General features: G+C 44.7%; 1 protein-coding gene across 3 annotated transcripts in view; it reads right to left on the bottom strand.

Moving 5' to 3' along the window:
- spidr (scaffold protein involved in DNA repair) overlaps positions 1-27,233 on the bottom strand; it is a 56,278-nt gene that overhangs the window by 17,715 nt on the left and 11,330 nt on the right. For 2 of the 3 annotated variants that reach the window (XM_063219707.1, XM_063219709.1), the window contains exons 6-10: positions 25,369-25,607; positions 23,632-23,732; positions 17,949-18,237; positions 11,915-12,149; positions 11,195-11,436 (exon numbers count right to left, since the gene is read on the bottom strand). In XM_063219707.1, coding sequence (XP_063075777.1) covers positions 11,195-11,436; positions 11,915-12,149; positions 17,949-18,237; positions 23,632-23,732; positions 25,369-25,607 — 1,106 coding nt within the window. The remainder of the gene's footprint in view (positions 1-11,194; positions 11,437-11,914; positions 12,150-17,948; positions 18,238-23,631; positions 23,733-25,368; positions 25,608-27,233) is intronic. The other variant, XM_063219708.1, reaches the window with a different exon arrangement.

Below are 27,233 nucleotides of genomic sequence, written 5' to 3'. Positions count from 1 at the left end.
AGAGTCAACAGATATACAAACTTGAGGAAAGGATTATGTTGGGTCTAATTCAAAAACATGTTTTTGGCTCTACCAGCCTTTTATCGCACAGTCATTGCTCCGGAGCCCACACATACTGCATACAAATGAAAAGAGCATTCTCATTGTTTGATATTTGTCTGAACTCATAAAACTATAGCATATGAACCCCCAGCAAGGCCCCTGCTTTGTGAGTGGAGTAATTGAGTAGGGAAGGGAAAGCAGCACATTCCGGTAGTGCAGGGGTGGGGAACCTTTTTCATTCGAGGGCCCATTTCAATTTCCTCCAAGGGCCGTAAAAATCCTCCGAGGGCCGTACTATGAACGCAAACCAAGATTTCCCCCTGCACTTTAGGCCTATATTGAAGGGAGTCACCTTGAAAACAGACCCCATCTTCACAAGGTCCCCTAAATATAACCTTATTGTAATCTGAAAGTAATTTCTAAGATTCCTTTACAAAATATGTCATATTTCATGCGAAGATGCATAACATTGAAATTATATTGGGGGCAGGATAAAATGGCCCCAAGGGCCGCAAACGGCCCTTAAGACATAGCTTCCCCACCCCTGCTGTAATCTCAACAGCGCAACATCTAGGTCTAAAAACCTCAACCAGTGCAGTTTCCCAGTGGATTCCGAGATAAGACTCTAAAGAGACACGGGTCCCAATTGGAGGCAACAACTATGCCCCCTGCCTCGGCTTGTCTCGCCTCGCCTCGCCTGTGTCCTCTGACCAGCAAAAATGTGAGTGTGTTTGTTTTCTCCCCTCCTTCAGAGCTTAATTAGTGACTGATTGAAATATTATCTCGAGGACATACTCCGGCCGGCCGTGCCCCAGCAGGCATGAGCGTGGGGCGTAGTAGGAGCAGGGGCCGGGCGGTGGGCTGGGGCGGTGGGCTGGGGCGGTGGGCTGGGGCGGTGGGCTGGGGCGGTGGGCCTCCCTGAGTGGAGCAAGCGGAGCCTGGAGATGCCTTGAGAGCTGCAAACAGGCTGCCTCGGAGGAGGGGAGCGGAGCGGGTAACCCTTGGCCTAGTGAGCCGCATTCCAAACCCTGAACCTTGGAAACAGAAATGTCAGGCAAGACAGGAGGGTAGGCGGAGGGTGGAGGAGAGCCTCGCAAGACGGCTTCTTTAAGAACCAAACCCGCTCTTTCGTCTCGTCCCCCGGCCGGCACCTTCAGAAGACCTTGTCCATCATTACACGAGAATTAGCCCTCCGGCACTGAAGCAGGTCTACAGTACACTACACCGCACTGCTCTGCTCAGTGTCAGCGTCACAACACCTGACCGGCAGGATGCCACAGGTCGAGGGAAGGAGTAGGGGTGTAAATCACAGCCTCCATGACGATAATATTCAATATCGATGTCTTATTACTCGATGCAAAACGATACGATTATTTTGATACTTAAAGGGACACTGTGCAGGAAATGGTCAAAAAAGGTACTGCAACTATGCTGCTCATTGAAACTGGGCTGCCAAATTTGATCTTTACATGAAAGTTTACTAAGTAATAAACAAATATTTTCTAGTATGGTCCAAGTACAGTCATTTTTGCAGCTAAAAATGGCTATTTTTGGAAATTCAAAATGGCGGACCATGGAGAAGATCCCCCTTTTCATGTATGAAAAGTGCGATTTTTCCAGTCATAATGAATACTTAGAAATTGATGCTGGTGGTAAGTATTCATGAAAAAGGTAACATTAGTGAATGGGCAGCATGAATTCTGGAAATAAACAACTGAAAATCTCACACAGTGTCCCTTTAAGAATGCCCCACGATACGATACAATACGATTCGATTCAACTTTTTTCCAATTACTTTTCCGATTCGATTATGATGCGCTTTGATTCAAACATCAGATTATATCGCAATACATCGATACATTTCGATTATTATTTATGCCCCTAGGAAGGAGTAGTGCAGACTCAAGAAAGAGTAGGCCACAGTAGTACCACTCACTCGCAGAGATAGCAACCATTTCCAACCAAATGCTTTGGGGTTTCAAGCTGCAGCACTTCAGAAAATCTCTCCTATCAAGAGAGATAAATCTCACTGAGTCAAGAACGACACACCCAGGAAAGTACATCAACTCGTTCCAAAGTGCACCACAGTTTCCAAGAAGAGACTTCATCACAATGATGAATAGTTCTCTTAACATTTTCAAGTATTAAAACAATGTTATTATGCCAACAATTAAATCATGGTTAGCGCAGCACAGTTTTAATATATCCTTCTGTCCATGAGTGGCAATCAATCTCCACTCCACTGATTACATTACAATCAGGAGCGACATTCAGTGGCTGTCCAACATTTGATAGCCACCAATTTGCAATTGTCAGATCTCAACCTCAAAATGTGTTAAACTTTTGAGGGTGAATGATACCGCAAAGAAGGAGAAGAGGAGAAGGAGGGGGTGGGGGTGAGGTGCTGCTGCTTGTGTGAAGAGAGTACTTCAAAGCCAATCAGCGACGAACAACGTGACAAGAGACGGCCTGTCCATCATTATTACACTCGACATGTCCTCTGCTTGCTTTTCTTGCTGCTGAAAAGCGAGGCCGTGACAGATTTGGCTACAGTTGAGGTGGTGGTGGTGGTGTGGGTGGCAGCGGCAGCAGTGGCGGCTGGGAGCCAAGTGAGAGCCGAGGCTCTGTCTCTAGTGCATTTTTTGAAAAAAGGTTCGCACACTTCTTTGGATTTTTCTTCTTGAAGTTATTTTTTCATCTTTTTATTTATTCATCCATTGGCAATGACGTTTCGACCTCTCGGTCTTCCTCAGATTCACGTCATTGCCAATGGATGAATAAATAAAAAGATGAAAAAATAACTTCAAGAAGAAAAATCCAAAGAAGTGTGCGAACCTTTTTTCAAAAAATACGTAATCTTTTTGTTCAGCACCGGGGATTGTGCACAAGTAACTCTCTACATCTGTCTCTAGTGCAGGCACTGTTCCTGCCTGCACTGCGCGCTTGAGGCGAACCGAGAAACGGAGCATGCTGAAGGCTTTCAAGTCCAGACATGGCACCTGTGCTCAAGCAAGATAGAGAGTAAACACTGCGGTTCACAGCCCAGAGTAAACAGTTCAAGGGACTGACTGCTGCTTTTTTTTTTAACCCACCTAGCTTGTTTTCTTATCCTCTTTTTTTGCCAGAGGCCTAAAGAGGGAACACAGCGAAAGAAACAGAGCAATACAGTTTTAACAGAGAGAGTAGAGAGAGAGAGGTTCCATTGGCCCATTGTTTCCTGGTTCTATTATGGCCCCCCTTAGGCAGACCTAGGCAGACCTAAGGACTGTTCTATTCATTGTAGGAGCATTATGACACGCCCCTTTAGGCAGACCGGAACCTGGTCGCTTAGGTGCCCATAGAAACCTATTATGTTGGCATATCTCTATACTTAAAGAATCTCTGGTTTTAATGCTCGAGGATGAGGTTTTTTTATTGCTCTTTCAGGCCCTTGTTATATTCAAATTTATTGAACTCTTGATAGAGTTTGTCAGGGTTCTTTATCAATAATCACCTTTTCGTAGCCTCTTAGTGCAGATGGGGCCACCGGCGGGCCTATTCACTATTTGCTGAAAGTACTCAACTACATCATAACAACATTGCAACGACATTACTGAGAGCATTAAGAAACAGTAAGACATAGCCATTACAACTTTGCTGACAGTAAGGTTATAACATAAGCTCTGTGCTAAGGGGTTACAACATTATGATAAATGCAAGCAGAAAGTCTTCTAATCTCATCACTGGGAAGGATTATGGCTCTATTTCTTGTAAAGCTACTGTATCTATGTTTTAAACAACTGGTAACTGGCTGTTGTGGTCCTCCTCCCCTACTGTTCATACGAGACATGTAATAAAACATCACTAGATGGGCTATATGTACTAATTTGTGGGAATATGGTATTTTAATTTGATAGAACATGATCACATATCAATACTGGGTGAAATGTAAAAATCAATTTCTGTATTTAAGAAAATATTTACTTGAAATGATTGTGCTAATAAGTCCCAAAGCAGAACACTAATTACTGCAAATAAACAAAAAGGCAGGAGAACACTTGTCTAATAACAGTGAGGACATGTCAAACACCATGTATAACAGATGAAGAGACTATACTGGAGGAGACATTGCATTGGGAAGTTCTAAAGCATTAAAAAATTGCCTCGAGGTATTATGGCACAATGTGTTACCAGTACTATGTCATTACACTGAACCTTTAGTAACACTCAACACTTTTGACATTCTGGCTACAGCATAGGGGTGTGCAAAATAATCGTCATATCGATGCATCGCGATACTTACTCTCACGATACAATGCATCGATTCATGACAAGGTATCGTGATACTTATTTTCTCAATATACTGCATGGATTCATGACAATTGATTATTTGATAACAATAAAATTCGATTTGCCACGGGTTATTTTGTTCAGTAGAGAATAGGTAATATTTCTGTTGTGATGTAAGCTCTCTCCCAGATGATAGAATGCTTAAATAGAATGAACTGACTTAAGAAAGCTACACAGCAACTGACAAATAAGCTGTATTTTACACATTTACTGAAGTAAATATCGCAATGCATCACAGTAGTACATGAATCGCAATGCATCATGATAGAATCGCATCGTGGCATGTGTATCGTGATGCGCATCGAATCGTGAACCCTTTGCCAATACCCACCCCTACTACAGCAAAGGTTTGATGTAATGTCATAGTACTGGTAACGCATTATGCCATAATACCTTGAATAGTACCATGTAAGTCTAAAGACTATAACAGCTTTACACTGGCAGGCGCATTATTAGGCTACGCAAATGGCACTTGTAGTCTTTCCGTTTGCACCACGCATAGACACACACGCACGCACACACACACACATGTACACACACGCGCGCACACACACACACACACGCGCGCACACCTGATAACATTACCCATGGCTTCCTATCAGAGATGAGTGCAATAAAAACACTGATACAAAGATACTGTCATTGATACCATACAAAGAAGACCCATATGATCACTATACACTACCAGTGCATTGCAGCTGTAGCGTCGATACAGTGCAAGCTCAGGTCATTCACTCCCACATGGGGCACCTCAGGTCAAATTATTATGTGTCTGTGTCAGTAGAAGCCCATCCAGGGCTGGAGACAATTATTTCCTCGTAAAACACATCGCACCCACATATGAGACAGGCTAATATTAAATTGTTTACCATGTGCCTAAATATAGGAGCGTTAACATATATCTCCTGTTACACAGACACCTCACTTGTGTACTGGTGTGGGCAAGGAGAGCTGCGTGCTTTGAGGTATATTTTTTTTGCAAACGGCAAATCATCCATCGAGTCAGGTGGAAAGCGGTCTGTCAGGCAGCGAAGGGGGAGAACAGAGGGGGAGTGAATTAAATCTGGAAACAGGAATGAAACGCTCAAGTCTGGGCTGATGACATTCTGGGTCATGCCTGTGCAGCGATGCCATACCGTAAATTCTAATGACACTTGGTACATTACTTGGTACACTGCAAACCGCATGGGCCAACCAATTAAGAAATGAAAACAAGAGCGCTGCCTATCTGTGACAGGAGAGGCTTGTGAGGGCTTGTGGATACTTGAGGGCAAACCAGCCAGACAAGTGATACAGGGCTACGAAGAAAGTGAGGAGCCTGAGTGTGTGTACAACCCCAATTCCATATAAACAACCTCCTCTTTCTCTCTCTCTCTCTGTCTGTCTCTCTCTCTCTCTATCCCCAAAGTTTCTGCCTGCCTGCCTGCCTATCCACCCACGCCACCCCCTGCCTTCGACCCGACATCACTTCACTTCCTCAATCCAGAAAGCATCTTCACTCTGAAGACCTCTTGTCATTGGCCAGCGCTGGTCACTGGCTGATTTTTGGAATTTGTTATTGTGAGCCGCGGCAGGAATTCTTAGCAGTTAGGGAGCTCTTCCTGGAAGTGCAGATCCATTGAGCTTGTCCAAACAGACTCGCACAGTCGCAGTCACATTCACTCTCTCCCTTTCTCACACACTCACACACACACACACACGCACACGCACACACACACACACGCACACCCGAACACACGCACACACACACACACACTCACACACACACACACACGCACACGCACACACACTCTTGGACACATTACACACTCACACACACATGGCCCCACTGAGAGTAAAGCGCCCCACGCACAGAAAGTCCTTCAGAGGTGTCTCATTGGCAGGTCTGAAGGAGGCGGGCTTCCTTCCGCTGCACTGTCAACCAATAGCGGAGGAGCTGCCGATAAACAGGGATGTAACCAGATCTCCCAAGCACATTGTGTTCCCACTTCAGCATGAAAACATCCAGGGAGCCCCTCCTCGGGCCCAGCACTCACTTCTTTTTCAGCTTGTTTATTCAGTTTGCGCTCTTACTGGAAGTGAGGATGTTGAATTCAAAAAAAAGAAAAATCACAATTCCACATAAGTAGTTAAAGTTTACAAAAAGCTTGAGAACAAGTGAAGTCCTTGGTGATTTCAGTTATGGTTTCTCACTGTCAGAAACACAGTGAGTAAGACTCACTTTGCAGGATTACTACATAGAAAGTTTAGAAAAGATGTCCATTTGAAAATGCTTATGTTTACGGCTGTTGGACAGTTTCGCATCCGCTGCTATCCTTTATTTATCTACAAGAAGTCAGCATTGCATTCATTTGCTCCAAAAGTAGGATCAAGTCTTCAGAAGATGTAAACTTGGCAGATTGTCCTGTTGTCTTGTCTGGAGGTGGTTTGTTGGTGTGGAAAGCATCTGTCCCTCTTAGGCATTCAGTCAAATTAATAGGCTGTCATTTTGAAAATGACGTCAGGATGCATGAGGCAAACTGCAGGGGATGCTAAAATAAAATTATCAAGGCTTTGACGGCCGGCCGCATCATGTTTTGTCTGTGTGAGTTGTTGAAAAGCACAGCTGAGTAGTATTCTGAAGAAAGTATATACAGATGTTCTTTTCTGTTCCATTCAAACTCCCGTAAGTTAATATTTGGTCAATTACAGTTAAGCCAATTATGTCAAACTGTGCATAATTGGACCATGATGCTGGACCGTCATCACCTCTTTATTTGATCAGTATCTTTATATTGTCACAGTAGCAGTGGAAGAGCCTAATGTATTCAGAGTTTTTCATCTCTTACTTTTTAGAACCAAGAGTGGATGACTCCTTCACTACAAGCGCTGTTTGAACATACAATATTTGGAAATTGACTCACATTTCAATCACTTAATGCAACTTTGTTTGTAATTAACAAATGTACAAAACAACTTTAACCTATTAATGGATTAATGGAACCTATTAATAACAAGTCACCAGATGGAATAGGATCAACACTGTGAAATAGAAAGTGGAACCACAATGTTCTACGAATTGTGCCGATTTCTGTACAGGCTAAAACCTTCTGCTGATAAATGACTAAGTGTGTAAAGTCAAAACTTGACACCACAAAGGGTGCAATCTCTTCACATCTCCAGTGAGTCTATAATACCCAGTATACCATACATGATTCAGCATGATGTGCCACGCTGCTGGCGACTTTGTTTGAATGACAGGCAAAAAATTCTAACCCGGATGTGTGTACTGTTCCGTGTCATAACATGATACGCTCTTGATGGGGTCATATTGAATCCATAATGAGTATTATGCGTGCCTGATAGATAAAGCGAAGGCTGAGAAGAAGCACAGCAAATGTTGTGAACCTGCAGTCAATGAAAATGCATTTGGCATCATGTAGCAACATAGCACTGTACAACACAATGTCAAAAACAGATTGAAAACAAACAAGAAAACAGGAATATAGCTGAAAACTGCTAGCTTGGTGGTGGATTTGTTGCACCACAAACCAGCCAAGTTCAGCTTAGAATAAAAGCATGACCTAGAGTATTGTTTGATATAGTATTCAGCTATTAGGGCTTAAAAGACTAATTCACAGACAATTATGGATATCAAAATGCAGTCACAAACTCAAAAATCCTTGAAGATAGAGTATGAAATTGTTCATGTAAACTGAAACTGGTCTTGTTTGAACTTTTTTTCCTAGGTTTTTGCAGACATACGCATTGCCAACATAGAGCAGCTTGCAAAGTAACATTAATGGTCCTGATTCTGAGCTTTACTTGCATTTTAAACACACTGGGATTTGCCCAGTGGGATCACTGCAATTATTTTGCACACTAGTAATATACTAGGGGGGATGCCATTTGCTTCAGGAGCACCACCACCTTGCACCTGAGCAGAGTGGCAATGCGGGTTACGGAAGGACCACTGCTGTGACGTCACGTTGGTGTTGCTGCCTGCCACTCTGCTATGTTTTGTGTAGCCTTGCCGGCCCGCTCCCTTCCCTTCCCCAGGTCCCTGACCCGGCCATGCGTCCTCTGCCTCCTCTGGTGGAGGAGGGCTGCACTGAGGGAGGGTGTGCAGGTCTGGGGGGGACCTTGTCAGTGGGGCCTCTGTTTACAAGGCCACGCGGTAGGGCCCGCTCTGCTTTGGCTGGTGTCCGGTTACTAGTCAAGTGACTCTGGAACAGACTTTTTCCATAGCACCCCACCACGTGTACCCTTATGAGTATGTGTGGTGTGTGTGTGTAAGAGGGTGTGTGTATCTGTGTGTGTGTGTGTGTGTGTGTGTGTGTGTGTGTGTGTGTGTGTGTGTGTGTGTGTGTGTGTGTGAGTACGGTAAGTGCACACGTGTGTGTGTGTGCGTGTGTGTCCATGCACCAGTCCCAGCCTCGCACACGTCGTCCCCTGACAACAAACACCTCTGTGGTGTTATTACTCATGTGAGGAACAAAACAACAACTCCGCTCCAACTCCCTCTTTTCCAACAGGGGTGGGCTGGTACTCCACTGGGCAGTGGCGGGCAGCAGAGCAGGTCTATCTATTTTAGCCATCACAGACCAGTGTTGCCAGATTGGGCGGGTGCCCGCCCAATTGGGCTACTTGGGATGAGCGTCGGCGGGCAAAAACGGGAAAAAATGGCCATTTGGCGTTTTTTTAAGCCGTTTTGGGCCCATAGAAGTCAATGTAATTTGTTGAATTTGGGCGGAATTTAGCGCATTTTGGCGGTTTTTGAGAACCTTTTGGGCGGGATTTGGTCAGACACATCTGGCAACACTGCCACAGACTCCTTTTTTTAACTCCTCCAACTCCCATTGTCATTGTGACACAGCCTTCCACAGCATTCAAGTGTACAATGCACAAAACAAAATTGCATTTATGCCTCACCCGTGCAAGGGGGCAGCCCCCAATGGCGCCCCAAGGGAGCAGTGCGGTGGGACGGTACCATGCTCACGATACCTCAGTCATGGAGGAGGATGGGGGAGAGCACTGGTTAATTCCTTCCCCCACCAACCTAAGGGGTCGAGAGTCGAACCGGCAACCTTTGGGATACAAGTCTGACGCCCTAACCACTTACCCATGACTGCCTCTCATCTGTAAGGTTCGACCATAGGCAGGTCAAAGATCAATCCACATCCTATTTGACCTGGGTTTCTTCCCTATCAATAAACTCTGAGAAAAGATGTGAAGATCACAGGACTACATGTTTATGGCTCACCAGGATAACAAAAGGTTCCTTGAACATTTTATTGGAATTCGTTCGGTTGATGGCATCAGAATAAACACCAATCACCGCTTTTATGACTTTTGTGCTCTCTCTCTTCACTGCCCGACTCCTCTCCTCTCCTTCTCTCCTTTCCCGACCTCTCCCTGTGTCCATGGGGCTGAGTGAGAGTATATTCGTGGATCACTAACAGCGCTGTATTTCATTAGCCATGTTTGTCGAGCTGTGCCATATGTGTCTATGAGCCAAAGAGCACGCTGTGTCCCGGGAGGGGTTTAATAGTTGGTTGGTAATTGACAGAATCTAGAGCAGCACACATTCTCTCTTCCTCTCTCACACACTCTCTCTCTCTCTCTCTCTCTCTCTCTCTCTCTCTCTCTCTCTCTCCCTCCCTCCCTCCCTTCTCCGCCCCAGAGAGGACAATGTCCTCCCAGCTGGAGGTGTGCCTGCGCTGACTCACAGCCTGCTCCAGCGCCAGTTGCGTGAGCCTTGAGCAAACGAACGAAGCACAGCAGGCCAGCAACACGGCCACTGCTGATGGGCCTTGAACACCCTGGAAGAGCTGGCTGCAGCAGCATCAGAGAGAGTAGAGAGAGAGAGGTTCCATTGGCCCATTGTTTCCTGGTTCTATTATGGCCCCCCTTAGGCAGACCTAGGCAGACCTAAGGACTGTTCTATTCATTGTAGGAGCATTATGACACGCCCCTTTAGGCAGACCGGAACCTGGTCACGTTAGGTGCCCATAGAAACCTATTATGTTGGCATATCTCTATAGAATATCTCTGGCAGCATCGTGTACACAGGCTCTCAAGACATGCTGAACCCCACTGGGAGATAGATTAGATTCGGCACTGCACAGACAACTAGGGCAACAGGATTTTCACAGCACAGTGCTGATTACCTTACCTTGATACATGCTCATCATTGGGGATTTAATTGTTTAGTCGTTGTGCATCAGAAACGGCATTTCAGTGACAAAAGTTGTTATGTGTGTACTTGAAGTTTGCCGTCATGCAACAAATCTGCTTTGCAATCCTTATGTTATTTGTGCATTTTTGAACTCCTATTGCAAGCCATCTGAGAGTCCATCCAGTAGTATAGTACAAATATTGGCCTGAAATGTCAGTGTGTTGGCCACTGAACGACTTCGGTCAGCTTATCAGTGGCCTGGCAATGAACTTTCAGCACCTCCCTACTCTAACCAGCACTACTCCCACTCTCATTCGAGTCCTGCTTTAAAAATACATTTTCAGTTTCACTACGTGTAATAGCTCTTGCTAGTGGCAAGGTTTATACAATTTTGTGGTCAACAACACACATCAGAATATAATTTGATATTCATAAATCTTACTATTGTCTAATCAGTGATAAGATTTGCTTGCCACATAAAACCCAAGGCCATAAAGAGTAAAACTTCTGTGCACATTTCATGAGAGTGACTATTAAAACACTGGCATGATCCATCACGCCTGAAACCTGTACGTACTATTGTTAAGTTATTGGCTTCACAACAAAGACCAACATAAAAGTAATGCAAAGACAAAAAAAAGAAAGAACGTAAAGTTGTGTCAATACCTGCCAGCGCTGTTGGCGCTGGAGCTGGTGGTGCTGCTGCGTGGGGAGCGTTGATATGGGGACCTGCGCAGGCTTGGCAACCGCTCGGGAGAGGGCTGCGGAATGGAGATGCAGTAGACACGCTGGATCACCACCTCCAGACGCAGCCCCAAGTAGCCCCCGGACCCCAACCTCTCCACCGCCTCCAGCAGGGAGTCACACACACCTGAGGCCTGGGGCTGCACCCGCTCACACACACCTGCCTGTGGAGGAAAGAAATGGCAAACACATGCATGATTTGTTTTGTTTTTTTAAAGAAAAAAAAATACACTATTATATTAAGCATATTGGCCATGTTTACTGTCAACATCCATGGATTCTGCATTGTATCTTCTCTAATGCTTTTATTATTTGTGCATGTGTACACAAGATTGTCTTGCTGTACTTGTATGAGGGTCGTGCAGACGAACACACGCACGCACGCACGCACGCACGCACGCACGCACACACGCACGCACGCGCACACAATCCTTTTGCTAATGCTAACTACCATGTGCTAAGCGCTTTTTTGGCTGAGCCACATCACCTGGGAAAGTTTTCTAAACAGCACCTGGCTAAGCTCAGCCCTTGCAGCGCAGGTCTCGTGTGGAGACAGATCCTTCTGGGTAGGGCCGCGAGTGTTTACTGAAATCACAGAGCACAGAGCGGTGCACCGCAAGCGGTGCCAGGCCTACAACACACCTGTCTGCTGCTGTCGCTGCCTCTCTCCGCTGGAGGGGGTGCACGCTGCTCCTCCAGCCACTGGCCCCAGCTGCGGCCCAGAGGGTGGGGGAGACACCGCTGGACCAGGGAGGAGGGCCACGGCGGGCCGGGCGCCAAGGACGAGGACCCCTGCCTTCCTGGGGTCACGACCCTCTGGCTGAAATGGGCGTTGAGAATGACAGGCCGGCTCTCGCCTTCGATGACCAGGGTTTGCCTGATGGAGTGGAAGAGGGGGTGAGAAGGGTTTGAGGACTACGAGTTCAAGGTGTCAGTACCCCTGAGTAATGCGACACATGTCTCTTGTGCATGCGGGTACGTGAAAGTGTCACTGTACCCACACTGCCTTCAACAGCCAATGAAGGGAAATACACGAAACAACAAGGAAAAAAGAAAAGGCCATAACAAAAAGTGAAGTGAATCAGAAAAAAATAGTGATTGCCACGAGTGCCATTTTATTTATTTATTTTTCAGGACATTGCACATTAATGAACATATACATACAAAACATATATGTAAATGTGCCAGATTATAGCACAAATGCTAATTTCCATCTGGTGTCTGTTGCAGCATGCATGATTCACCTAGTAAAATACAGGTAAAGTGGTGTGTTGGTTTGTAAGGTGTAGATCTTCTATTCAGTGTGATATGAAAATGGGATTTGCATAATATTGCCCTGTGGCAAGCATAGTTAAAAGTTGTGTCATTGTTCTCTCCCCACCACCTCCACCAAACTCAAACAGCCTGAAAGAGGAGTGATACATTACCAGAGATATTCTATAGAGATATGCCAACATAATAGGTTTCTATGGACACCTAACGTGACCAGGTTCCGGTCTGCCTAAAGGGGCGTGTCATAATGCTCCTACAATGAATAGAACAGTCCTTAGGTCTGCCTAGGTTTGCCTAAGGGGGGCCATAATAGAACCAGGAAACAATGGGCCAATGGAACCTCTCTCTCTCTACTCTCTCTGACATTACTATGTTGTATGTGCAACATCGAGTTGTACAGTGCTGTGCAAAAGTATTTGCCCCTTTACTTATTTCTTGGCTTTTATTGCATCTTTGTCACTCTGAATCATTTCAGATCAAGGAAAATTGAAATGGTAGATAGAGATAACACCAAAGTCAACACAAAAACATGTTTTAATTGACGATTCCATTTATTACTGAAAAATCGCTATCTGAACCTACAAGACCTAATGTGAAAAAGAAATTAACTAATAACTTGTACTACACCCAGCAGCAACATTTTTAGTCAAGTGTTCACAAGAATTGGCAAACAGCCTTTCACATAGCTGTGTATGACGTTTTGCCAACTCCTCTTTGCATAATTGAGAAGAGTTTCCATGCATGAACACAAATGAATGGTTGCAAAACCAATCGCTGGGCATTATCCTTCAGGATTTGTTTGTAGAGAGCAGAATTTATGCTTACTCCAATCATAGCTAGTCGTTCATGTCCTGAGGTAGCAAAACAGCCCCAAACCATGAAACTCTCAACACCATGTTTCACCTTTGACATGGCGTTCTTTTTATCAAATGCAGTGTTCAATTCACATCAGTTGTTACAAGAGGCTCGCCTTTCAAAAAATGTGCGCAACTTATTTTTGCACTCCAGTTGCCTGCAACTAAACTCATTTGACTAAAATGACCTGGATGAATGAATGGGGTATGTAAAAAATTACGCAATAGATTGAACAGATATGATAGAAAAGTATTTTTATTTGAATTTGTGATCCATTGCTCCTTCTTATGCGACAGTGCATTACTGCCAAGATGATCTTTTTTTTTTTTACTGTCATGACTTCCCTGGGGTGCAACTTTCAGAGCTGTTACAGTAACTGCACCCCTTGCAACACTCAGCTATAATCCCGGCACAGCAAGAAAAACTAATTCATTTCAACTAGTTGGCAGTCATGGAAAATTACACTTTCGTATATTTATAAAACTTGTCTTTGTACATTTAAAGAAAAACAACATCTATATGATTAATGCACATTTAGTCTCCAATGTTTTGCCTTAATTGATTCATGTTGTAGCAATTTCTCCATTAGCCTGTGTACATCTCTCTGGAGTATGCATCCCCAGTATTGTGTTTGTGTAGAGACCACACAAGCATTACTCTGCTCAACTTCACCATGGACAAACCCTCTCTGGGCTTCACAGCTCACTAGTACCTCAATCTACAGTTGAAATATTTTTGAGTCAACCAGTGGAAAAAAACAATAGCTGATCTAATCACTTACATGCAAAGCTCTATGTGAGCCCCTAGGATTAACAACATATGCAAGTCAAGACGCCGCCACGCTCAAATCGCAGATAATGCTGATAGTGATCCACCTCCACGCAGCTGACAATAAATAGGCACATCGCTCACGTACACACACCTCGTTTCACACCCAGTGGAACACAAAGACACACGGAATCAGTGTCTTTCAAAGCCTTCACTGTCAATCTCAGCCTGTCGACGAGCTGTTGTACATACTTTACTATGGAAACAACAACAAACAAAGCTTTTAATTCAACTTTCCCCCACACATTATGCAGGCATGAAATGTAAATGTCCGCACACAAACTAAACAGCTCATTTACGAACAGACAAAAAAAAAAAACTACGCAAACTTTTCCCCCCATTATCAGCAAATCTGAGTTCATCAAAGTTAAACAAGGTGCAGTTAAACTGCTACACAATTTGAGCTGGCGGCAGGGTGTATTTACTGGGTCCTGCTTTAGGACGGGCTCTCTCTCAGAGCACCTGAGGGCAATGGGCTGGTCGGGTGCCAGCAGTGGATTCTGCTCCGACCCGTCTCTGCTTGCCCCGACAGCTTCATCTGGCAATTTAGCTGGGAAAATGTATTTACTGTATACGTCACTGTTGAAATGAGCAGGGCCCCGCACAGGTCTTGGAGGTTTGCCAGAGAGGGAGGCAGAGTGAGAGCCAGAGCCAGAGACCCAGAGGGCGAACTCTTTGAACCTCTGCATGGCGCTGTTCACCCCTATGTGAGCAAGCTCTGCTGGTTTGCATACAGCAGAGAGGACTGGAGGTGTTATGGGAGAGTGGTGGTGGTAGTGGTGTTAGTGGGGTCGGGTGGGGGGTGCTGGTGGTGTGTGGGATGGGGTGTGTGGGTGGGTGGCATAAAGGATTCTGGTGAAAGAAACTTCCAACTAACTCAACCTGAGGCTTAACCCGAAAACACCCCTCCACTTCTGCAAGTCTGCTGTTGTTTATGTGCGCCATATGGTTGTGGGCTGTTGATGATGTTTCAGTGCGCTACGTTCAACTGTCTTCCAGCAGGAGTCATGCAGGGCTGAAGCCTGCGTCATCACTAAACGACTTCTGTGGCTCAGCGATGAGTGACCCAAGTGCAATTTGGGGTCCTCAGTCAAAACCAAAACATGACTGGGAGCACAGACAGACATCACCGAAACTACTAGCGAAACACCAGTTATGTTCACACCCATCAACATATTTTTTACATTTTATTACTTCAGTAAACACTTGGTGAAGTTAACACATGTTTTTAACTCTAATGACCAAATCAACACTGCAAAGCAACAGTTTTATTGGAAGAAAGATTTGGCCAAATGAATGTCCGATTCTCTATAAAACAAAGTCTACTAGGACTTAAAAAGATGGGAGGAGGAGGTTTACTTGGATGTCTAACATCAACAATGAGTAACTCATAATCCCCTCAATACAAAGCCATTTTTTCTAGTTGAAGTGTGCCAAAACAGTGCATACAGCCTCTCTGTGACAATAGAACAATCAACAAGGAAGTGTGACACACACCTTCACACACAAACAGAAAAGAAAGGTAAACAGACAGATGAATGAGTGAGTGAGTGAGTAAGGTGAGTGCTCACGTCACAAGCAGGTAAGGAGTGGCTCAGGTACTGTCCCGCAAGGTGCAGAACAGCGAGTCCTGACAGGCATTTCCGGTCGCTTCCGCCCCCACAGGGCTGAGTGGGTGGGTGGGCGGAGCCAGCCTACACACAGCAGTGGCGCTGGGAGGGAGAAGGAAGCGCCTCCACACACACACACACACACACACACACACACACACACACACACACACACACACACACACACACACACACACACACACACACACACACACACACACACACACACACACACACACACACACACCACACAGGAAGTGCACAAGGAGTGGAATACTACTGGAACTCCCGACATTCTGAAATTCTGGAGTTTTCCACTTCTGGCAACAAACGCACACAGAACATGGGAAGTACTGCGCACACGACCAGATACGGGAAGTGTCACTGAACCCTAGACGGCTGGACGCTGAACATTTTGCGGTGACCTACATACCTCTGGAAATACTACAGATGCGACTCATGGATATCATCACACTTTTATTTTCCTTAATTTCCCTTCGGGATCAATAATACTCTACTCTACTCTACTTCACACTTTTACATTTCAACGTTTTGCACTTAAAATGTACAAAACCACACCACACAAATGTTACACTGCAATAATGAAACAAAACCCATCACTCTAGGCAGGGCCGCTGACAGCTTTGGCTGGGCCCAGGACAAAGTCCTCTGAAAGGGCCCCCCACCCAATACACTCAATGTAATGAGGACCAAAGTATGGGCCCCTCATCTCCCTGGGACCGGGACAACTGACCCCTTTGTCCCCCCTTGTCAGCTTCCCTGACTCTAGGCATACCATATAAAAATACTAAAACAATAATAAAAATACAACCGGATACTAATCCAAAAGGCTAATATAATAAGAGAGGGCCTAAAACCGGTGCTATGCTGTGCAGTGCACTGCCAATTTTCACCTAGAAATCACAAAGCCAGGTTTCTCTATCAGTTGGACCTTTCACTGTCAACACAATCTATTCCTGGTAAAACACTGGGGGAGTGGGAGAGAGAGGGAGGGAGAACGAGAGAGTGGGAAAAGACAGGGAGAGTGAAAGGGAGACACTGCGCTGCCAGGAACTCACTGAGCAGCATGTGTTTCCAATCCCCTCTCCTGGCGCTCTGCTGGGCCATTGTGATCCACTGCTTAGCTAGAACTCCAAGCAGTACAGAGGGAGAAAAAAATGGAGAGGGAAGAAAAGGAAAAAAAGAAGGAAGAGAACAAAAAAGCTGGACTTTTTCCCCCCTCTCCCGGCTTGCTGGAAATGAGCTAAGCACTGCCAGGAAGAGGAATGCGAGCCATTCCCTGGAGTTACTGATGACGTGGGAGTGGAGAGTAGAGAGGAGGCCCCCTGGCTTCCGGCCGCCCTGCCTGCCTGCCTGCCTGCCTGCCTGCCAGTTAGCTCCAGCGTGGGCCGAGCCCCAACTCCCAACAGCTGGAGACAGGCTCCACTCTGCTCCATTCACTCACTCACGCCATGGCTAAACACACACACACACACACACTCAAACACATACTCTCGCACACACACACACACACACACACACACACACACACACACAATCTCTCCACTGCCCAACACCATTAATGCCGTTTTTATCTCTCTCTCTCTCTCTCCCACTGACAGACATACAAACACACCTTCTCTCATCTCATCTGCAGTACCACTACTGCTGTTTCTTAAGTATGCACACACATACACATTCTTCCATTTATAAAAACATACACATACAAAACATGTACGGTAAGCATGTTACACATGCATGTAACACCCCACCCCTTCACATCATCTGCACTGCAATAATTTGTGAACATGAATCAATTAAGTACATGTCTGTCCATCATTACATACTGTATCTGGATGTGCAAGAGATATCAGTGGTAATGAAGATTGTTTACAAAGTATGTAAAGTCTAAAGCATTCTAAAGGCATTAAAACACACCCTAGTCATCAATAAACGGCTCTGCTGGCTGCTGACCTCTAGACCACGATGATGACACATTTGTTCTGGCCAGATAATGATAAGGGAAGCTGATTTACGGTAATGTGGCGCCTGGCCATGTGTGGGGTGGGGTGAGGTGGGGTGAGGTGAGAGTGGCTAGTGTTTTCTCTCACCAGGGCGGATGCACGTGGACGAGGTCGCCCGGGCAGGGAGCGAGCTGGTTCGCAGTCTCCCGTCTGAAGAGCACCAGGCAGTGGTCACTCTCCCCATGGCCTCCCCCCTGCTCGCCCCCCTCGGCTGCAGCGGCGGCGGCAGCTGGGGCAGCACTCTCCAGCGGCTCCTCTGCTGGGTCACGATGACCCGCACTTGGCGCGTCCTGCAGGCGTTGGCACAGGCTCACCCTCAAGCCACAGTCCTCCTTCACCAGCAGGATCCGCAGGGCCAGCACTCCCGCCTTACCTGCTGGCACAGGGAAGTAGATGCACACACACACACATTCATGGAGGTGCACATACGTACACACATGCATGCATGCACGTGCACAAACACGCATATGTACATGCACACGCAGGCACGCAAGCACGCACGCACTCACTGACGCGCACACAGGCGCACGTGCACACACACACGCACACCCTTACATACACACACCCTTACACACACACACACACACACACACACACACAGACACAGACACAGACACAGAGACACACACACACACACACACACACACACACACACACACACACACACACACACACACACACACACACACACACACACACACAGCCCGAGTCTAGATGGCACCAGCAGAGTGCAAGAGACAGCGGTGTGTGTTATATACAGGGATGTGCTAATTGCAGTGCTCGAGTTCCTGGGGAGGTACTGGCTGTCAACAGGAGCAAGAAGAGGAGGGCTGGGTATCCTCTGCTCAGGAACACAGAGAGGTAAACAGCAGACAGGAGGGGGGGGGGGGGATCAACCACAAGTCTGAATTACATAATAATGGCAATACTGTTGTTGAGACAGACAAAAGTTGTATCTGACTTGATCAAGAAGAGTGTCCTTCACTACATAGGGTGCAAATTGCATCACTTTACTCCATACTAGTATGTACAGTATGTTCACGAAATTATATTTTGGATTCGGCATGACTTTGTCCAAATAAATTGGTTCAACAAGACCCAATAAATACGCGATGCTCCACTAAAGAATGTGCACTGTGCCATTTACTAGTGTGAGGTCCTAAGCAAAGCAAAGGCAACAGTATGGTTTTACTACAACACTCACACTCTAAAAAGAGAACAGTGTGAGAAGTGGTAAAGGGGTGGAAAACAACAGAAAAATAAGAGAGAAAAAAACAGAACTATGACTCACCCCCCTTCCCCCTGACATAACTCCACAGAGAGCTCTGAGAGAGTTACAGTTTGAGAATCTGACAATCTCTCTCCCTCTCAGCTACAAGGATTGCTTCAATGTCCCGCCTCTAAATTGCGCTCTGTGCTCCCAAACCAAGAAGCAGGGACCGTCTCGCCTGCCTGAGCATGCATGGAGATGATGCTCACACACACAAGCACACACACTCTCACGATGCGCCCCCCCTTACATTCATGCACATACGCGCACACATGGGCCCCTTACACACGTGCGCCCCAATACACACACACACACAAACATGCAAGCAAACTCACACATGCGCTCACTCACAAGTGCGGGCAGGCAAGCATGCACGCATTCATACAACCATTCTCCTCTGTCTCCTCTGCTGTATGTGCTTAGTAAGTAAGTAAGTAGCCAATTGGAGCCAATTGGAGCCAATTTTGGTCCCCTAGGGGAAATTCTTTCTCTGCACTTTATCCCATTTGGACTAGTGAATCACATTGAAGTACACCCACTAGTCCGTAGCAGTGGGCTGCCTGCTGAGCGGCGCCCGGGGAGCAGTGTGGGGGTTAGGTGCCTTGCTCAAGGGCACTTCAGCCGTGGTCCAGTCGGGCATTGAACCGGGAACCCTTGGGTTGCCAGTCCAATGCTCTAACCACTGAGCCACGACTGCCCCCAAACACTCACAAACATGCATGAACAAAACCATACAGAAGAGTGAGGATGAGGATTCCTGCTGTTTCACCTTATTAGCAACAAATATGAACATACTGCGGTGACTCATTCTGCAAGAAGTGAAAACTGGAATGAAGTAATGAAAGCAGCAATCCCTGAAGTTCACTGATAACCAGGGATGAAATGGGCGTGCTCGCTTTATTAAATCCGTCCTGTGGATCTTACGTATTAAAACAATCTGAAACAACATTCTGGTCTCATTCCTCATATGTTGCAACGTTTTTTTTTCCTAAATTAAAAATAAAATAAAATAAAATAAAAAAGATGAGTAACAGGACATGACAGTTGGCATCATTCATGGCGTACTATACAAGAGAACCAGGGCTTTGGGTAATTACAGTAAATGGGCGAGGGTGTCCCCTAAGCCCCAAGCTACAGGCCCTTTTGCCCTGTGTGGGTCACATTAGATGCAAGGATTTGGCTCTCCGCCGCAACTTCACACTGGGTGGTTAGCTAGTGTCACATGTGAGTCACAGCTGTTTCTCGTCCAAAATCTTAACGTATGCCAACAGAGTGGAGAAAAACATGGAAAGACATCTGTTTTGAGTACTGCTGCTGAAAAGCACTCTGCACCTAATGCAGGATCTGTTGCTAAGGAAGGAGATACATTTTGAAAGTGGGGTGTTAAAGGGACAGTTTGGTCAATTTCAACATGCAGTTGTATTGCTCACGCTACCCTTGACTTGTCAGTACCTGGTGATGCCACATTTTTCGGCTCAGCCCTTTCCGAGATATGAGCAATTGTAATGGGGGCAGCGTTTGTTTACATTTTTAAAAAATGAAACTTAGGCCAAATCCAAATATTTTCCCAAAAGGTACTGCTGTTTGCTAGTTGTCTGCTGATGTTTTATAACCTTTTGGATGTTTTTGGGAATAAATAAAAATGTTTTTTTGAAATGTAAACAAAGAGCTGCCCCCATTACAATGACCAGGATCTCGGAAACGGCTGAAGAAGAAGAAAAACAAATCTCAGGCACTGACAAGTCCAGGGTAGTGTGAGCATTATAACTGCATGTTGAAATTGACCAAACTGTCCCTTTAACTTGATTAGAAGGAAATAGCAGGTGTAATCAACTCTGGAACAAGGCAATACAAGACAGAAAAGTTCACTTCAGGTTTCATGGATATGGTTCAAATTATTTTATTAACAGCACAAAGACTGAAGACTTTCAAACAAAGATAGTCTCATGACATGTAAATACAATCATTTTGTACTATGTACAATTTATACCTCAGGTATACATCTATATGAGGATGCATCAAACGCCCCAACTGATGAAAATCTCGGTCTGTTTTTGCAGTATCGTTCCTTTGTACTAGCACAACTTCCTTGTAAAATCTTATGGGGGCACAATAGGCCTTAAAGGGTGGTACAAAAGGCCTGACATTTTTAATGAAAGTAAATTGGAGTTTTGGCAAAACTAGTTAGGAGAATCAATGGGCAGAATGCTCCAGTTACATTTCCACTTTCCCCCATTTGAAATCCCTAGTGTATGTTTTTGTAACCTTCCCCTACGCGCTAATCCTTTTGCCATATTCGAACAGCCATGTAACCATCCTTTAGCCATATATTGGGTGCTTGATGTTCTGGGGAAGTGGAAAGGCAACTGGAGCATTCTTCCAAATGACTTTCCTAACTATTTTGAGCAAAATAGCCTCAAAACAAACTTTTCACTGATTTTGCAACCCGGCGTTGCAAAAAACACCCACTGCAATTCAAAATTTCAAGCCTAGTGTGCCACCACTAAACATGAATCGAATTTACTAGAAATTTGCAACAAAGTTAAGGTATTGCAAAGGAACAACGCTGAAAGAGCAGAGTGGAATTTTGAAGTTTTAATTTTCAAGGGGCGTTTGATCCACCATAATCTACTGTATATATAACGTTTGTCTAGCTTTTTTAATGTTTTTTAGATATGTCTTCTGTCTACTTTGATCTGTGCGTGTTTTCCAAATAACCCAGCATTATATAGGTAGAGGGACCACAGCACAGTTCTCACACCCTTAGTCGATGATCTGATAACTGTCACTTTGCCCACCTCACTCGTTGCTCTAGACTTTTCCACCCCCACCTTTCAGCCCTCCTCCACAGCACTTTCCACCTGCAACCGTCGCAATCCCCGCCACTCACACAGAATGTAAGAAAGACGAAAAGAAAGAAAGAGTGAAAGGCAAACTGAGAGAGAGAAAGAGAGAGAGACAAAGAGAGAGAGAGAGAGAGAGAGAGAGAGAGAGAGAGAGAGAGAGAGAGAGAGAGAGAGAGAGAGAGAGAGAGAGAAAGAAAGAGACAGAGACTGCACTAGTCAGATAACACACCTTCAGTCTAGTTAAGCATCTCACAGGTTTTATGCCATGGAAAAAAAGACAGAGGAAGAAAGGAACAAGCTGTGCTTACTGTGCTGAAAATTTCCTGTCAACTTTCAGTAGCCTTTTTCTTTTGTATGGGGGCTTGGAGTCATCTCACACATGCCAGTGTCATCATCACACTTCCTGCTCGGACACACCCACGTGGCAAACCACACATCTGAGAACCCAACACCTCCGTGGGCTTCAAGAGCCCCTGACACTGACAGTTGTAGGGTAGAAGTCAGCCATTCAGCCGTCAGGCAAACATAAGCACTTGCGTCTTCTAGGAGTGAGAGACGTGCAGCAGTATGCGTATGCACACGTGCAGTGCACCCTATAGATTTCACAGCTCATAGAATGGTGTCGTTAGCTTTCTTGTTTGTACATGTACAGCACATGTGAATTACAACAGTGGACTGTATGACAAGTCACTGCTATTGCTATATTACTAGATGGCATCATGTTAAACGTGAACCATGAAAGAAGTGCCGTTTTAACAGTTTAGTCACCCGAGTTTTATGATTGAGTGTAATAGTGTACAGTTATAGTAATAAATAATAGTATTATAGTCCTGACTGCTTGAAAGAGCATGTATTACCTGGCCAATCTGTGAAGACAGATTTTAGTATTTCCACTTTTAAGTTGCTTATGTTAGCATTTCCACTTTTAATTTGTTTATGTCTCACTATTTTTTACATCTTTTTCCTTAAATAGGACAAAAAATGTAAATAATGTGCTCATGACTTTGTCCATTTCGATCCTTCATACTGGATCTTCCAGCTAGGCCAATCAATTCAGAGTTAGCTTCAGCTGTCATGTAAGTGCAAAACATAAAATTAGCTGTAGCCTTAGCCTATAGGGTATGAAAAGAATGGGTTTTGCTTCGGGTGTTCTTGAATACATGGTGCATGATGTGCTTGTGCAACCTAAGTTGACAATACCAAGTTCTACATTATTGCCAGTGTAGCAGACGCTGGAACAGAGGCCAAAGTAATTTGCAATGTTAACAATTTATCTGCAATTAATCTGACATCAGATCCACTTTAAGTGAATATGAAAGAATCAAAACAGTTCATTATAAACATACAGGTCTGTTTTCTTTTTAGGTATTAGTTCTGAATTAACATAACCCCCCCTTACTTACACTAACTTGTATAAAAGACCTGTGCCAAACTGCATTATATACATTGCAGTGACTGAATGAACATGTTGGACATTGCTTATCTTCAATTATCAACTTTTGATACACCGATTGTGTGTTTGCTTATGCTGTGGTGTAGTTTTCTCCTTCTTTTTTCTCTCTTCTTCATTATTATAGAAATATTGAAGATTACTATTTTATTATTGATAGAAGACCTGCACAGAAAACACAGAGCAGATTCAGCAAAAAGTTACCTGTAGCAGTAGTGGTGGGTGCTGTGGACTGGTGCCTCCAGAAGCTGATGGCTGATCTTTGTCTAGCCTGCAGTCGGTTGAGCCTCTCTGCCAGCCCTCCTCTAAAACACATCAGGCAATGTTAGTATTGATACGGATCACCATAGACACATTAAGGAACAACAAACTGTAGCAAAATGTGTTAAGTCTCGGCAGAGTATGATTACAAAGGGTTTTGCGATTTTATTGTCAAATGGGCTGAACAGTATATTGATGAACCTGTGACTGAACCCAAGGTAAATAATAGCTTATGTTCAGATATGCATTTTGGTTGAGTACAGGTTAGGTCAACCACCACTTGAGGCCAAAAGTAATCTTATTTTTGGCACGTGCATGCAGCAACTTTTGAGTAAATCAAGAAGTCCATACAATAACAAACACAGTTTGTGTTTAGTTCATCCTCCACTTATCTTAACCAAGAAAATTGCTTTGGGAAAGAGGCCTGTAAAGTGAGGCTATAGTTTATATACATAATACACATAATACACAAATGCAGACACACTATTCTGCAACAACAGCAGAACCATAACATCATAGAATTACAAGTTATTATTTATTGTCTGCGGGCGCCTAAGAGGCAACACAAACAGTGCCTTATAACTGTGTGAGGCGTTCTGATTGGGCCAAAAAGGCCACCAAATCATCAAGCAGCCAGTCACAGCCAGCTGCGCAGCTGGCCGACGCTCCACGCTCCGCCGCTGTGTGCCGGTCAGGGATCACACGAGGAACAGCCCGATTTCCAAAACACCAGCCAAACCCAGGGGGACAGCTCCCCCCTGAGGTACACTCTCTAGTTCACTCGGTCAAGGGACAGGCACAGCAGGCAAAAGTGACCATCCAAAACCCAAACATTCTGTGTGATGTTCACACCTCTGCAAATAAAGAATCCTACAGTTCAGTTAATGCTTTGGGCAGATGTTCTCATGCTGCAAGTTAAATGGTACTTTAACTTTAATACTAAAAGAATAGAAGTTCATTTTAATGTCCTTTTGTAGACAGACATGTACAGACACGCTGTTGGCAGTCTTCGGAAGTCTCACTTGATAGCTGATGTAATGCCACCCCCTTATCTTCATACGTGGATTAATATGACGATGTAGCACAAACCAGTCACACACTGGCACACCTGAGGTCTTGGTCCTAAAACACTGCCGCAGCAGCTGAGCTAGTATCCTTTGCCAGTTGTCTTATCACACTGGCGGCGCACTCGTCTGACCTCCCCAGTTGTGAGCAGTGAGGATAATAGCACCTGGACTTTGGGTACGCCGTGATAACGAGCGAGTTCTGTGTCTGGAGTTCAGTGAGCGAAGCTAAGTGAGGTCATCTGAGCTCAAGGGCTGGAGCGGTCCAGCATCCCTCCCATCAGCCCATACCCCGCCCCCTGTGCTGGTCTACAGATGTGCTGACCAGCTGCTTCGTACAGCCATGGCTAACAGGGCTGAAGTGTGATGCACTCCCGATGGTCCCGTGTCCCAGAGATAGCAACACCGGCTCCAAGGTTACCACTGTTTATGCAGCTGCACCCCATCCGAGCCTCGCTGAAGAAGAGCCGTCTTCTCTCTCAGCCCGTCCAACAATAACAACGCCGTTTCCAGCCCAGTGACATCGCATTTGATCTTATCATCATCTCTCAACAAGCGAGCTATTCAACAACCCATAAAACTACCTATCAACTTCTCAGATAGGGTTGATTTGTACCTTTCAAATTTCTTTCTCTTTTTATTGGAGTCATCAGGGGTCTTGAAGTGGCAGCTGGCCTGTTTCTGAGGCGTCTGCAACAGTGCCTGTTCGGACCGGATCCAGTCGCTCAGGGAACGGCCCCGGCCTCCTTCGACAGGATCGATGGATTCACACACCGAAACATTCAACGAAGTTTCACCTGCCGGGTTGTCACCCTCTTCATCAGAGGCATAGTCTGTTATGTCCACATCAGGCACCTGCAGGGCAGGGGAGAGAGAGCTGCTGTCAATCTCGTTCTCGAGTCAAATAGATAAAGCATCCACATGTGTCAACATGCTACAAAGTCAATATCGCTGAACCGTCATATTCACCATGTTTCATGCATCCCTCTTCTTTTAACATTGCATCGGCATAATTCAACTGCACAATTAAACCAGAATTGAAAATTCTGCTTCCCAACTTGTCGTGGACTACCATGTTCAAAACTCACAGAAAACCCAGCTAGTAAAAACAGGGTTTTCCATAGTTTTCTTGTCAAAGATTCTGAGGATGCATTTGCTGTCGAATGTGCTGCATTTACTTTAGAATCTATCAATTTATTCATTAGTTAATTCAGTCAAATAATTTTAATTTCACCATTAATAAAACAAATTTAGAAATGTGACTGCAAAGACTTTTCATTTTATGCCTACTCCAGTGTATTCTTGATGTCACAAGTCTTCTTTTTCATTCCGATTGGTTGTCAGCAAACTATGTCATCGCACACATTACCATGAAGGTAACTGAATTTGAAAGGGACACTGGGTGAGATTTTTAGTTATTTATTTCCAGAATTCATGCTGCCCATTCGCTAATGTTACCTTTTTCATGAGTACTGCCCACCACCATCAAATTCTAAGTATTCATTATGACTGGAAAAATTGCACTTTTCATACATGAAAAGGGGGATCTTCTCCATGGTCTGCCATTTTGAATTTCCAAAAATAGCCATTTTTAGCTGCAAAAATGACTGTACTTGGATCTTACTAGAAAATATGTGTTTATTACTTAGTAAACATTCATGTAAAGATCAAATTTGGCAATAGGCAGCCCAGTTTCAATGAGCAGCATAGTTGCAGTACCTTTTTTGACCATTTCTTGCACAGTGTACCTTTAACCTTTCTTTTTCAGTCTTGTTGTAGAGTTTGCTTCGCTGCAGGACCATTTTCTGCATTCAACTAGTTCACTCAACTCTCCACATTGTAGAGAACACAAGATTAACAGAAATATTTTCTGCCACAAGGGTTTGTCTAGTTTACTAGGCTCGGAAGGTGTGAAAAATTAAAACCACACACAATTCCAGCAGGAGATTTGGAATAACTGCATTTTCATTGCATTTCTACAAAACAACTAAGGGTACTTGAACTGAATAACAATAAACATCACCTGTTGTTAAAACCTCGAAAACCTTAACCCATTGATGCCTAAAGCATCTCCAAAAAATGCCTGCTGAATGTCTCTGATGCACATAAAAACATGACATGAGTTGCATTTAAACTTTAAGACCCTCATCTTGCATTAGAATGTGTTCATTCAGCTGTAACATACCCACATTTTTATTTAAAAAGCTAAAATCTCAAGAGCCTGAATGCAGCGTATGTCACTCCAGGCACCAAAGGTCAAACAACATATACGAGTCATCAGGCTGAAATGGGTTAAATGCCTTAAGCCTCTGATGTAAATATGTATCTTTGCTGCTCAAGATAGTGGGCTAACATTTTCTGAATTGTGTTTCAATTTGTGGACTGTCACATTTTTTAAAAAGTATTTTTTGGGGCTTTTCAAGCCTTTAGTGTTTTATTATCAGACAGGACAGTAGAGGACAGACAGAAAGTGAGTTGGAA

Source organism: Engraulis encrasicolus, chromosome 16 (assembly GCF_034702125.1).
Source record: "Engraulis encrasicolus isolate BLACKSEA-1 chromosome 16, IST_EnEncr_1.0, whole genome shotgun sequence".
NCBI lineage: Eukaryota > Metazoa > Chordata > Actinopteri > Clupeiformes > Engraulidae > Engraulis > Engraulis encrasicolus.
Note: the sequence above shows the minus strand (reverse complement) of the source record. Positions and strands in the feature narration are given on the sequence as shown.